This window comes from Mesoplodon bidens (assembly GCF_964165515.1).
Source record: "Mesoplodon bidens genome assembly, chromosome: 15".
Lineage (NCBI taxonomy): Eukaryota > Metazoa > Chordata > Mammalia > Artiodactyla > Ziphiidae > Mesoplodon > Mesoplodon bidens.
The window spans coordinates 68,037,186-68,052,134 of record NC_138171.1 but is presented as its reverse complement, the minus strand read 5'-3'; the positions used below and the strand labels follow the sequence as shown (position 1 = coordinate 68,052,134).

Genomic DNA, 14,949 nt, shown 5'->3' with positions numbered 1-14,949 from the left:
CTTTCTTCTCAAGTGCACACGGAACATTCTCCAGGATAGATCACATCTTGGGTCACAAATCAAGGCTCAGTAAATTTAAGAAAACTGAAATCACATCAAGCATCTTTTCTGACCACAATGCTATGAGATTAGAAATGAATTACAGGGGAAAAAACGTAAAAAACACAAACACATGGAGACTAAAAAATACGTTACTAAATAACCAAGAGATCACTCAAGAAATCGAAGAGGATATCAAAAAATACCTAGAGAAAGAAGACAATGAAAACACGACGATCCAAAACCTATGGGATGCAGCAAAAGCAGTTCTAAGAGGGAAGTTTATAGTTATACAAGCCTACTTCAAGAAACAAGAAAGATCTCAAGTAAACAATCTAACCTTACACCTAAAGGAACTATAGAAAGAAGAACAAACAAAACCCAAAGTTAGCAGAAGGAAAGAAATCGTAAAGATCAGATCAGAAATAAATGAAATAGAAACAAAACAATAGCAAAGATCAATAAAACTAAAAGCTGGTTCTTTGAGAAGATAAACAAACTTGATAAACCATTAGCCAGACTCATCAAGAAAAAGAAGGAGAGGACTAAAATCAATAGAATTAGAAATGAAAAAGGAGAAGTTACAACTGACACTGCAGAAACACAAAGCATCCTAAGAGATTACCTCAAGCAACTCTATGCCAATAAAATGGACAGCCTGGAAGAAATGGACAAATTCTTAGAAAAGTATAACCTTCCAAGACTGAACCAGGAAGAAATAGAAAATATGAACAGACCAATGACAAGTAATGAAATTGAAACTGTGATTAAAAATCTTCCAACAGGGCTTCCCTGGTGGCGCAGTGGTTGAGAGTCCGCCTGCTGATGCAGGGGACACGGGTTCGTGCCCCGGTCTGGGAAGATCCCACATGCCGCGGAGCGGTTGGGCCCGTGAGCCATGGCCGTTGAGCCTGCGCGTCCGGAGCCTGTGCTCCGCAACGGGAGAGGCCACAACAGTGAGAGGCCCACGTACAGCAAGAAAAAAAAAAAAAAAAAAAAAAAAAAAAAAAAATCTTCCAACAAACAAACGTCCAGGACCAATGGCTTCACAGGTGAATTCTATCAAACATTTAGAGAAGAGCTAACACCTATCCTTCTCAAACTCTTCCAAAAAATTGCAGAGGAAGGAACTCTCCCAAACTCATTCTATGAGGCCACCGTCACCCTGATACCGAAACCAGACAAAGATACTACCAAAAAAAAAAAAATTACAGACCAATATCACTGATGATTATAGATGCAAAAATCCTCAACAAAATACTAGCAAACAGAATCCAACAACACTTTAAAAGGATCACACACCATGATCAAGTGGGATTTATCCCAGGGATGCAAGGATTCTTCAATACATGCAAATCAATCAATGTGATACACCATATTAACAAATTGAAGAATAAAAACCATATGATCATCTCAATAGATGCAGAAAAAGCTTTTGACAAAATTCAACACCCATTTGTGATAAAAACTCTCCAGAAAGTGGGCATAGAGGGAACCTATCTCAACATAATAAAGGCCATATATGACAAACCCACAGCAAACATCATTCTCAATGGTGAAAAACTGAAAGCATTTCCTCTAAGATCAGGAGCAAGACAAGGATGTCCACTCTCACCACTATTATTCAACATAGTTTTAGAAGTCCTAGCCACTGCAATCAGAAAAAAAAAAGAAATAAAAGGAATACAAATTGGAAAAGAAGAAGTAAAACTGCCACTGTTTGCAGATGACATGATACTATACATAGAGAATCTTAAAAATGCCACCAGAAAACTACTAGAGCTAATCAATGAATTTGGTAAAGTAGCAGGATACAAAATTAATGCACAGAAATCTCTTGCATTCCTATACACTAATGATGAAAAACCTGAAAGAGAAATTATGGAAACACTCCCATTGACCATTGCAACAAAAAGAATAGAATACCTAGGAATAAACCTACCTAGGGAGACAAAAGACCTGTATGCAGAAAACTATGAGACACTGATGAAAGAAATTAAAGATGATACCAAGAGATGGTGAGATATACCATGTTCTTGGATTGGAAGAATCAGTATTGTGAAAATGACTATACTACCCAAGGCAATCTACAGATTCAAAGCAATCCCTACCAAATTACCAATGGCATTTTTTACAGAACTAGAACAAATCATCTTAAAATTTGTATGGAGACAGAAAAGACCCCGAATAGCAAAAGCAGTCTTGAAGGAAAAAAACGGAGCTGGAAGAATCAGACTCCCTGACTTCAGACTATACTACAAAGCTACAGTAATGAAGACAATATGGTACTGACACAAAAACAGAAACATAGATCAATGGAACAAGATAGAAAGCCCAGAGATAAACCCATGCACCTATGGTCAGCTAATCTATGACAAAGGAGGCAAAGATATACAATGGAGAAAAGACAGTCTCTTCAATAAGTGATGTTGGGAAAACTGGACAGCTACATGTAAAACAATGAAATTAGAGCACTCCCTAACACCATACACAAAAGTAAACTCAAAATGGATTCAAGACCTAAATGTAAGACCGGACACTATAAAACTCTTAGAGGAAAACATTGCAAGAACACTCTGTGACATAAATCACAGCAAGATCTTTTTTGATCCACCTCCTAGAGTAATGGAAATAAAAACAAAAATAAACCAATGGGACCTAATGAAACTTAAAAGCTTTTGCACAGGAAAGGAAACCATAAACAAGACAAAAAGACAACCCTCAGAATGGGAGAAAATATTTGCAAAGGAATCAACGGACAAAGGATTAATCTCCAAAATATATAAACAGCTCAATATTAAACAAACAACCGAATCCAAAAATGGGCAGAAGACCTAAATAGACATTTCTCCAAAGAAGACACACAGATGGCCAAGCAGCACATGAAAAGCTGCTCAACATCACTAATTATTAGAGAAATGCAAGTCAAAACTACAATGAGGTATCACCTCACACCAGTTAGAATGAGCATCATCAGAAAATCTACAAACAACAAATGCTGGAGAGGGTGTGGAGAAAAGGGAGCCCTCTTGCACTGTTGGTGGGAATGTAAATTGATACAGCCACTATGGAGAACAGTATGGAGGTTACTTAAAAAACTAAAAATAGAATTACCATATAATCCAGCAGTCCCACTACTGGGCATATACCCAGAGAAAACCATAATTCAAAAAGACACATGCACCCCAATGTTCACTGCAGCACTATTTACAATAGCCAGGTCATGGAAGCAACCTAAATGTCCATCAACAGACGAATGGATAAAGAAGTTGTGGTACATATATACAATGGAATATTACTCAGCCATAAAAAGGAACGAAATTGAGTCATTTGTTGAGACGTGGATGGATCTAGAGACTGTCATACAGAGTGAAGTAAGTCAGAAAGAGAAAAACAAATATCGTATATTAACGTATGTATGTGGAACCTAGAAAAATGGTACAGATGAACTGGTTTGCAGGGCACAAGTTGAGACACAGATGTAGAGAACAAATGTATGGACACCAAGGGGGGAAAACCACGGTGGGGTGGGGATGGTGGTGTGCTAAATTGCGCAATTGGGATTGACATGTATACACTGATGTATATAAAATTGATGACTAATAAGAACCTGCAGTATAAAAAAACGAAAAAAACAATACTAAACTTTCTTCGGGTTATTTGTATGACAATATGTTAATATAAATGTTTCAGACATTACATGAAATTTCTAAAAATCTTATATGTTCTGGTATAATGTTATAAGTCATAATTCTAGTTATTACTTTAAAATGTATATCTCAGAAATAACTAAATTTCCTTGTCAATTGCATTATTATGAACTTTTATCAAATCTTTAACCGTGGTCATTTTTAAGTCTTTTGTCATTTACAGACAGTTCTGGGTGTACTCTGATGCTTTTGCAAAAATGTTCCTATAAAAGGGTTTCATCTTCAAGGAATTCATGGAAAAGACTCTGACAAGTACAGGTTTCTGGTAACTGACTACACTGCTGAACTGAATGAATAAGCATTTTCAGAACTCTACTGGAAAACTGATGAATTCATAAAAGTGCTAACAAAAGATCAAGATAAAATTAATTACATGGGACTGAGTGAACTGATGAGGATGATTATAATTTTTGTGACTTTCTGTTTGAATAAAAAAAAAAAATCCCCCCCCCCAAAAAAAAGAATGATGGGGAGTCAACGGGTGAGTCGAATCTGGCACCAACAGAACAAAGAAATACAAGTTGAAAACTATAGATTATGTGAATTTTCTTGTAGCACTGCCAGCCATCTGGGTATAGGAGTGGAAATCAATTGTTGGAAAAAAAAAAAAAGGGTGGCTATGATAGGTCAACAGAAACAAATGAGAATGCTGGTAAGAAATGGAGATGAAGCAAGAGACTGAGGAAAAGTTACTGGCTTAGAAAAGTGCAATAAGCTTGATTTAATGGGAGAGGATGGAAGGATAAGGAAACAACAAAACGGGAGAATTTTAGAGTTGAAGGTATCAGAAGTGGCAAGAAGCTGGGGTTATATTCCCTAACGGTAAGAAAGAGAACTAACTCTGAGGTCAGAGTGTCCAATATGGTATACAACCCCAAGATGGTAACAAAGGAAGGAGGTGAAATACAAATGCAGCCAGGTATTAAAATCAATAAAGACAGAGAGAGAGTATCTTAGAGGTCAATGGAAAATATGGACTAGGATAGGTGACAATTTCAAATAGGGAGAAGTTACTGAAGGAGAATAGGTCTTTTTTATTTTAAGAGACATACAGTGTACTGTAAACATTTTTAATTTTCTCATTGGAACTGTCAACATTAAGAAATTTACTTGGAATCACACACACACAAAAAATTTCCCCAGAAATCAATATAAAAATTTTGTTCTTATATACCTCTTTGTAAGGAGATGTCAACACTGAGTGCATTGTTTCATCACAGCTGGTTCTAGTCAGCTGAAGACAATAAATGATCACACAGTTTGAGAATCCAGGTACAGATATTGCTGTATCTACCTGAACAGTTGCCTTGATCAGTGAACTGAACTTTCAAAAACCAACTGTGTACACATCTACATTCTAGAATTATTCCATCCTGTATAGTACGCTACTGTCTTCAGAGATAGGGCCTTTAAAGAGGTCATAAGGCTCTAATCCAATATGACTGGTGACCTCCTTGTAAGAGGCGGAGGAGCCGGGATGTGCAGGCACAGAGGAAAGGCCAGGTGAGGACAGAGCAAGAAGGCAGCCATTTTCAAGCCAAGGAGACAGGACTCCTGCGTAACCGAATCTGCCAGCACCCTGATCAGCCAAGAATTGTGAGCCTCCAAAAACACAGAAAAAACTCTTGTGCTTGTGCCACCCAGTGTTGTATTTTCTTTTAGCAGCCTCCTAAGCTAAGACAGATGCTTTCTTCCTTTGCCCTGACCTTTCCTATCACTGTAGTCAAGAACCTCTGCATCTGCCCCAGAGTTCGCCCCTAAGTAAGTCCCATGAAACTGATCAGTTATTACAGTAAATGTGAAAGGGCAAAAGTTCCTATTCAAAGACAACAGTTGGTCTGGCATAAAATGCAATACCAGCTACAAACCACCAAAATCGCATTAAATACCATACCAACCCACCCCCACCCAAAACAAACAAAAAACCACAACAAAGTGGGTGCTAAGACTAACAAGAAATAAGGGAAAGTTAAAGGAATATCACATGGAACAAAGAATTTTAAAAACTTCATTAATGAATGAAACAAAATTGTCATGAAACTTTACATGCCTAACAGTACACTGAAGTGGAATATAAGGCAAAAACTTAGAAATAAATGGAGGATTTGATATAAATTACATGACATTGGGGAGCTTTATGACTTAGCAGACAAAAAACAAGAATATAAAAACTTGAAAAATAGAAATAGTTTCTATTATATATGCTATATTCCCTTGATTCTAAGATAAAATTAACTGTAAGTTTCTTTTAAATTTAATAAAACTGAGAAATAGAAAATTTCCTACACAGAAAAAGAAAACATATACTTCTCTGTGTATGAAACATTTATAAAATTGTCAGAAGTATTTTAAAAACTAAAAAACACACAATTCCATGGAGTTCCCTGGCGGTCCAGTGGTTAAGACTGCGCTTCCAATGCAGAGGGCGTGGGTTCAAGTCCTGGTCAGGGAACTAAGATCCCACGTGCCGCATGACATGGCCAAAAGATGGAAAAAAAAACAACCCCCCCAACCCCCCCTCCAAAAAAAAAACAAACAAAAAACCACACACAATTCCTTAAAGTTATCTATACCTCTATCATTTAAAAAGAATGCCAAGTAAAAAACGCTCCCAGAAACACTTTGCCCCACTCTCTCCAATTCTATCCCCACCAAGGTAAGCACTGGTCACAGTAAATAATAATGCAGACATCTGTGTTCACATAAACATACTGATATACAGTCTTTCACACACTTCTCTTAATAAAAAACTGAACTGTGTAATGAACACTGTTTTGCAATTTTTCATTTAAAAATGTATCCAAAGCTTTAAATGATACATTAAACAAGATGGACTTAATTGATATTTATAGGACATTCCATCCCAAAACAACAGAATACACATTCTTCTCAAGTGCTCATGGAACATTCTCCAGGATAGATCATATCTTGGGTCACAAATCAAGCCTTGGTAAATTTAAGAAAATTGAAATCATATCAAGTATCTTTTCCGACCACAGTGCTATGAGACTAGATATCAATTACAGGAAAAGATCTGTAAAAAATACACACACATGGAGGCTAAACAATACACTACTTAATAATCAAGTGAGCACTGAAGAAATCAGAGGAAATCAAAAAATACCTAGAAAGAAATGACAATGGAGACACGACGACCCAAAACCTATGGGATGCAGCAAAAGCAGTTCTAAGAGGGAAGTTTATAGCAATACAATCCTACCTTAAGAAACAGGAAACATCTCAAATAAACAACCTAATCTTGCACCTAAAGCAATTAGAGAAAGAAGAACAAAAACACCCAAAGTTAGCAGAAGGAAAGAAATCATAAAGATCAGATCAGAAATAAATGAAAAAGAAATGAAGGAAACGATAGCAAAGATCAATAAAACTAAAAGCTGGTTCTTTGAGAAGATAAACAAAATTGATAAACCATTAGCCAGACTCATCAAGAAAAAAAGGGAGAAGACTCAAATCAATAGAATTAGAAATGAAAAAGGAGAAGCAACAACTGACAATGCAGAAATACAAAAGATCATGAGAGATTACTACAAGCAACTCTATGCCAACAAAATGGACAACCTGGAACAAATGGACAAATTCTTAGAAATGCACAACCTGCCGAGACTGAACCAGGAAGAAATAGAAAATATGAACAGACCAATCACAAGCACTGAAATTGAAACTGGGATTAAAAATCTTCCAACAAACAAAAGCCCAGGACCAGATGGCTTCACAGGCGAATTCTATCAAATATTTAGAGAAGAGCTAACACCTATCCTTCTCAAACTCTTCCAAAATATAGCAGAGGGAGGAAGACTCCCAAACTCATTCTACGAGGCCACCATCACCCTGATACCAAAACCAGAAAATGATGTCACAAAGAAAGAAAACTACAGGCCAATATCACTGATGAACATAGATGCAAAAATCCTCAACAAAATACTAGCAAACAGAATCCAACAGCACATTAAAAGGATCATACACCATGATCAAGTGGGGTTTATTCCAGGAATGCAAGGATTCTTCAATATACACAAATCAATCAATGTGATACACCATATTAACAAATTAAAGAATAAAAAACCTATCATCATCTCAATCAATGCAGAGAAAGCTTTCGACAAAATTCAACACCATTTATGATAAAAACCCTGCAGAAAGTAGGCATAGAGGGAACTTTCCTCAACATAATAAAGGCCATATATGGCAAACCCACAGCAAAACTGAAACCATTTCCATTAAGATCAGGAACAAGACAAGGTTGCCCACTCTCACCACCATTATTCAACATAGTTTTGGAAGTTTTAGCCACAGCCATCAGAGAAGAAAAAGAAATAAAAGGAATACAAATTGGAAAAGAAGAAGTAAAGCTGTCACTGTTTGCAGATGACATGATACTATACATAGAGAATCCTAAAGATGCTACCAGAAAACTACTAGAGCTAATCAATGAATTTGGTAAAGTAGCAGGATACAAAATTAATGCACAGAAATCTCTGGCATTCCTATACACTAATGATGAAAAATCTGAAAGTGAAATTAAGAAAACACTCCCATTTACCATTGCAACAAAAAGAATAAAATATCTAGGAATAAACCTACCTAAGGAGACAAAAGACCTGTATGCAGATTATAAGACACTGATGAAAGAAATTAAAGATGATACAAACAGATGGAGAGATATACCATGTTCCTGGATCGGAAGAATCAACACTGTGTAAATGATTATACTCCCCAAAGCAGTCTACAGATTTAATGCAATCCCTATCAAACTACCACTGGCATTTTTCACAGAACTAGAATAAAAAATTTCACAATTTGTATGGAAACACAAAAGACCCCGAATAGCCAAAGCAATCTTGACAACGAAAAATGGAACTGGAGGAATAAGGCTCCCTGACTTCAGACTATACTACAAAGCTACAGTAATCAAGACAGTATGGTACTGGCACAAAAACAGAAAGATAGATCAATGGAACAGGATAGAAAGCTCAGAGATAAACCCACGCACATATGGTCACCTTATCTTTGATAAAGGAGGCAAGAATATACAGTGGAGAAAAGACAGCCTCTTCAATAAGTGGTGCTGGGAAAACTGGACAGGTACATGTAAAAGTATGAAATTAGAACACTCCCTAACACCATACACAAAAATAAACTCAAAATGAATGAAAGACCTACATGTAAGGCCAGACACTATCAAACTCTTATTAGAGGAAAACATAAGCAGAACACTCTATTACATAAATCACAGCAAGATCCTTTTTGACCCACCTCCTAGAGTAATGGAAATAAAAACAAAAATAAACAAATGGGACCTAATGAAACTTAAAAGCTTTTGCACAGCAAAGGAAACCATAAACAAGACCAAAAGACCACCCTCAGAATGGGAGAAAATATTTTCAAATGAAGCAACTGACAAAGGATTAATCTCCAAAATTTACAAGCAGCTCATGCAGCTCAATATCAAAAAAAAACAAACATCCCAATCCAAAAATGGGCAGAAGACCTAAACAGGCATTTCTCCAAAGAAGATATACAGATTGCCAACAAACACATGAAAGAATGCTCAACATCATTAATCATTAGAGAAATGCAAATCAAAACTACAATGAGATATCATCTCACACCAGTCAGAATGGCCATCATCAAAAAATCTAGAAACAATAAATGCTGGAGAGGGTGTGGAGAAAAGGCAACCTTCTTGCACTCTTGGTGGGAATGTAAATTGATACAGCCACTATGGAGAACAGTATGGAGGTTCCTTAAAAAACTAAAAATAGAACTACGATAGGACCCAGCAATCCCACTACTGGGCATATACCCTGAGAAAACCATAATTCTGAAAGAGTCATGTACCAAAATGTTCATTGCAGCCCTATTTACAATAATCAGGACATGGAAGCAACCTAAGTGTCCATCAACAGATGAATGGATAAAGAAGATGTGGCACATATATACAATGGAATATTACTCAGCCATAAAAAGAAACGAAATTGAGTTATTTGTAGTGAGGTGGATGGACCTAGAGTCTGTCATACAGAGAGAAGTACGTCAGAAAGAGAAAAACAGATACCGTATGCTAACACATATATATGGAATCTAATCTAGACAGGAATAAAGACACAGACCCACTAGAGAATGAGCTTGAGGATATGGGGAGGGGGAAGGGTAAGCTGTGACAAAATGAGAGTGGCATGGACATATATACAGTACCCAACGTAAAACAGATAGCTAGTGGGAAGCAGCCGCATAGCACAGGGAGATCAGCTCAGTGCTTTGTGACCACCTAGAGGGGTGGGAAAGGGAGGATGGGAGGGAGGGAGATGCAAGAGGGAAGAGATATGGGAACATATGTATATGTATAACTGATTCACTTTGTTATAAAGCAGAAACTAACACACCATTGTAAAGCAATTATACTCCAATAAAGATGTTAATAAATAAATAAAAATGTATCCACTAAGCATATGAGTTATTCTGCTAAAGAAGGTAAAGGAAAATTTGCTCTTCATTAATGAACAGTTAGGAAATATCATCATGAAAATGGAAAATTATAGTAAAAGTAAATGGAAATGACAAAACTGAAAAAATACTGTATCTAAAATGAAAAATTCAATGTCCAGAACTTAGTAGCATATTGGAGATGACAGATGAACAGAAATCAATCTGAAGAAGAGAGAGGGGAAAAAAAAAAAAAAAGGACAGGCTCAACAACCTGTGGGACAATGTAAAAAGGACTAATACACATGTAACTGTAGTCCCCAAAAGGGGAAGAGAAGGGAACAGAAAAAAAAATACGATAGAATAATGTCCAAAAATTCCCCAAATTTGGCTCTAGCCATAAATTTATAGATTAAAAAATCTCAGCAAGCCCTAAGCAGGGAAAATAGAAAGAAAAGCATGTTTCCTCTGTTACGTCACAGTCAAAGAGCTGAACACCAAACATATACAGAAAACTCTGAAAGTAGCCAGAGGTTTAAAAAGAAAAGGAACAAAAAAACCAAGGTAATAATTGTGTAAATGACAGCTGATTTCTCATCAGAAACAGTAGAGGCCAGAACAGGGGAACAGTATCTTTAAAGTGGTGAAAAAATAAGCCAATCTAGAATTCTATATCCAGTGAGAATATCCTTTGAGAATGAAGATGAAATACACATTCAGAAAAACAAAATTTAAATGAATACACTGCCACCTGTACTACAAGAAATGCTAGACAACCAAAATGCTATCAGGTAGAAACTCAAATCTTCAGGAAAATAATGAAGAGCACAGAAAATGGTAAATTATCTGGATGAGTATAAAAAACATTTTTTCTTTTGATTAAAAAATAAATACATATGAGTGTTTAAAACAAATATTTTAACATTGTATTAGGGAGTTTAGAACGTATAGAGGTGCAGTACAAATGACAACTACAAAATAAAGCAAGTGGGGAAAAAGGTTTAATGTGAAGTGTGCAATTGCACTGTTCTTACATTTTACACAAAGTGGTGTCCAGAATAAGTAGAAAAGGAAAAGTGAAGGCTGTATATTGTAATCCCTTTGAGCAGGGGTCAGCAAACTTTTTCTTAAATGGCCAAATAGTAACTAGTTTAGGCTCTGAGGGCTAAGAGACAAAATTGAGGATTATATAGGTACTTACATAATCGTTTAAAGTTTCACCCTCCTGGGTGAAATCCATTCTTATAATTTTTTTACAATTCCATTTCAATTTCCCAGTTGGCTTTTTATAGCCTGCCTTCCTTCCACTGGGCTTGTCTTTTTTCTTTAGCTCACTCAGTGTTACTTCCACATTTTTGCTTGATCTTTTAAAAATACAGTAACAGGGCTTCCCCGGTGGCGCAGTGGTTTAGAGTCCGCCTGCCAATGCGGGGGACACGGGTTCGGGCCCTGGTCCGGGAAGATCCCACATGCCACAGAGGAACTGGGCCTGTGTGCCGCAACTGCTGAGCCTGCGCTCTGGAGCCTGGGGGCCACGGCTGCTGAGCCCGTGTGCCACAACTATTGAAGCCCACGTGCCTGGAGCCCATGCTCCACAACAAGAGGGGCCATGGCAGTGAGAAGCCCGCCCACTGCAGCGGGGAGTAGCCCCCGCTCGGCGCAGCTAGGGGGGGCCCGCGCCCAGCAACAAAGACCCAGCTCAGCCAAAAAGAAATAAATAAATGAATAAATAAATAAATAAATTCATTAACCAAAAAAACAAAGTTCATCAACATAGTCCTCTAAAAAAAAAAAAAAAAAAAAAAAAAAATACAGTAACAAGAGCAAGAAGCCTATGAATGTGGGAGAGAACTGAGTGAGGCAGAGAGGGCTAAAAGGGAAAGCTCGAGTGCAGATGAAGGGCTGGAAGGTCACACGGCGGGCAGCACACAGGGTGGCCCCGGGGCCAGCACAATAGCCTCCCTCCCCAGCACCTGAGCGAGGCCTTCTCGCCCACAACCCCGAGCTGCCCAGTGTTCCCCACTCACCCAGGCCAGTGGCAGGTGGGCATTTTCTCTCTTCTCTCCAGGTTTCCTTCCCTTGCTCCAGCTGGGTGATGAGTTTTGGTTTAGAAAATGGAATCCCTGCTCATAGGAAAAGAAAACAAGATGGCTGTAGGTTACAGGCTCAAAAGCCAGTTCCTGAACTCAGAGCCACACTGGGTGGGGACTTTCAAAAGGTGTTGGGAAAGACCTGAGAGTGGGGAGCTCTCTGCTGGGGAGGTGAAACCAGGAAGACAGCTCACTGACCCTACTCCATCCTGGGGAGAGAACAACTCCCTCATTTAAAAGAAGTTAATAGGGCTTCCCTGGTGGCGCAGTGGTTGAGAGTCTGCCTGCCAATGCAGGGGACACGGGTTCGAGCCCTGGTCTGGGAAGATCCCACATGCCGCGGAGCAACTGGGCCCGTGAGCCACAATTACTGAGCCTGCGCGTCTGGAGCCTGTGCTCCGCAACAAGAGAGGCCGCGAGAGTGAGAGGCCCGCGCGCGCACTGCGATGAAGAGTGGTCCCCGCTTGCCACAACTAGAGAAAGCCCTCGCGCAGAAACGAAGACCCAACACAGCCATAAATTAATTAATTAATTAATTAAAAAAACAAAAAAAATATATACATTTCTTTAAAAAAAAAAAAAAAAAAAAAGAAGAAGTTAATAACTAGGAAGACATGTCATGCTTACCCAAGAGATTGGGAGAAAAGGCCTAGAAATGCAGATTATCACATACACAACACACAGACACATACATACCTCGACACATTTCAATTCTACAAAATCAGACCTTCTATGGGGAAAGAGGGAACAGAGTGTCTCTGCTTTTGAGTCCAACCCAAAGACAAAGTCAGAAAGCAAGATAGCTGCTTCAAGCACAACCTAAAGTACCCATTAGCTGGGATACGGGTCCTGAGAGATGACAGGCTTACCCAGTGAGACCAGGTTGCTGTAGTTCTCCAGCATCACCTCCCGGTACAGGGACCTCTGAGCAGGGCTCAGCAGCATCCACTCCTCCTGGGTGAAATCCACAGCCACATCTCTGAATGCCATGTGTACCTGTAACACAGAATACAGCCCTGCTCACCCAGGAGCCTGCCTTGCCCAGGACTCAGGGTAAGGGGCAGGCAGAAGGCTGTCTGGCGGGACACCCTGGTGCCCTGTGTTCCAACACTTTTAATCCCTGTCACCATCGGGGCAGTGGCACTTAACCTACACATTCGAGATACTGAATGGGCTGTTTTGGAGAATACCTACAAAAAAAATGGAGTCTTTAACTTTCAGGAACGTTAGGCTGAGGGAAGAGCAAATAACATAAAAATTAAACAACAGTAAAGCAACAGACTTTAAGAATTTAAAAGAATAGTCAGAACAATTTTTTTTAAGCTTTGGTTCTTTTATTTATTTATTTATCTATCTATCTATCTATCTATTTATTTATTTTTAGCTGCATTGGGTCTTCCTTGCTGCACATGGGCTTTCTCTAGTTGCGGCAAGCGGGGGCTACTCTTTGTGGTGCATGGGCTTCTCATTGGGTGGCTTCTCCTGTGGCGGAGCACGGGCTCTAGGCACGTGGGCTTCAGTAGTTGTGGCAAGCGGGCTCAGTAGTTGTGGCTCGCGAGCTCTAGAGCACAGGCTCAGTAGTTGTGGCGCACGGGCTGAGTTGCTCCACGGCATGTGGGATCTTCCCGGACCAGGGCTCAGACCCATGTCCCCTGCATTGGCAGGTGGATTCTTAACCACTGTGCCACCAGGGAAGCCCTGAACAATGGTTTTAATGTTGAAGCATCAGAATGAAGTTAGTACAATTCAATTATGGCAAAGACCAAATACAACTCAGTCCTTCCCTTCAATCCCATGGCCCCTTCGGCCTTCCCTGGCCTTAGAGGCACAAGCAGCTGGTGGTAAAGAGCATGAACTTGAACACTACTGCCTTGGTTTGGGGCCCACCCCGCCATCAACTAGCACCTCTGTTTTCTCACTTACGAAATGTGGGTAACAGTCCATTAAACTTCCCGTCCCACACTGTGGATGCTCAGCATGGACGTTCTTGGCTACTCGGTCTACAAATTCATCTCTACGTGCCATTCTCATCTGCCTGCCCCATTTTACTATCTCTACCTCAACACTATTTCAAAATGGAGAGTGCACTGGAATATAGACATCAGGAAAGGTTTCATGAGAGGCCCAGGAACTTGGTCTTGAGGGAAGAGCAGGAATCAAGGGAAGAGGAAGGTGCCAGGTATTCCTGATGAGGCGTGTGGGGAGCAAAGCAGAGGACACTGTGGGCCAAGAAAGAGAGAGAGCCTGAATCACGGGAAGCAGGACCACCTGGGAGGAATAAAAGGCACCTAGTGAAAGAATACAGAATAGGTCGAGTGTAGTAGCAGCCTGTAGGTTTTAAATTTTTATTGTAAAATATACAGAAACATTTTACTACTTTTACCATTTTTAAGTGCGTATTTCTGTACATTAAGTATGTTGACACTGTTGTACAACCACCACCACTTTCCATCTCCAGAACTGGTTCATCATCCCATGCTGAAACTCTGTAACCATTAAACCGTGACTCCCTCTTTCTCACAAACCCTGGTAACCAACTATCATTTTACTTTGTCTCCATGTATTCAATATTTGGCTAGTCTGTGTATCACAAATAAGTGGGATCATACAGTATCTGTCCTTTTGTGCTGGCTTATTTCATTTAGCATAATGTCTTCAAGTGTCAG

At 39.1% G+C, this 14,949-nt stretch overlaps 1 protein-coding gene across 2 annotated transcripts in view; it reads right to left on the bottom strand.

Annotated features, from left to right (window-relative positions):
• The window catches only part of ZNF133 (zinc finger protein 133), a 34,771-nt gene that overhangs the window by 5,203 nt on the left and 14,619 nt on the right, over positions 1–14,949 (bottom strand). Inside the window, exons 2-3 of one of the 2 annotated variants that reach the window (XM_081257866.1) lie at positions 13,153–13,279; positions 12,221–12,319 (exon numbers count right to left, since the gene is read on the bottom strand). In XM_081257866.1, the coding sequence (XP_081113992.1) occupies positions 12,221–12,319; positions 13,153–13,273 (220 nt within the window). In that variant the 5' untranslated portion in view covers positions 13,274–13,279. The remainder of the gene's footprint in view (positions 1–12,220; positions 12,320–13,152; positions 13,280–14,949) is intronic. The other variant, XM_081257867.1, reaches the window with a different exon arrangement.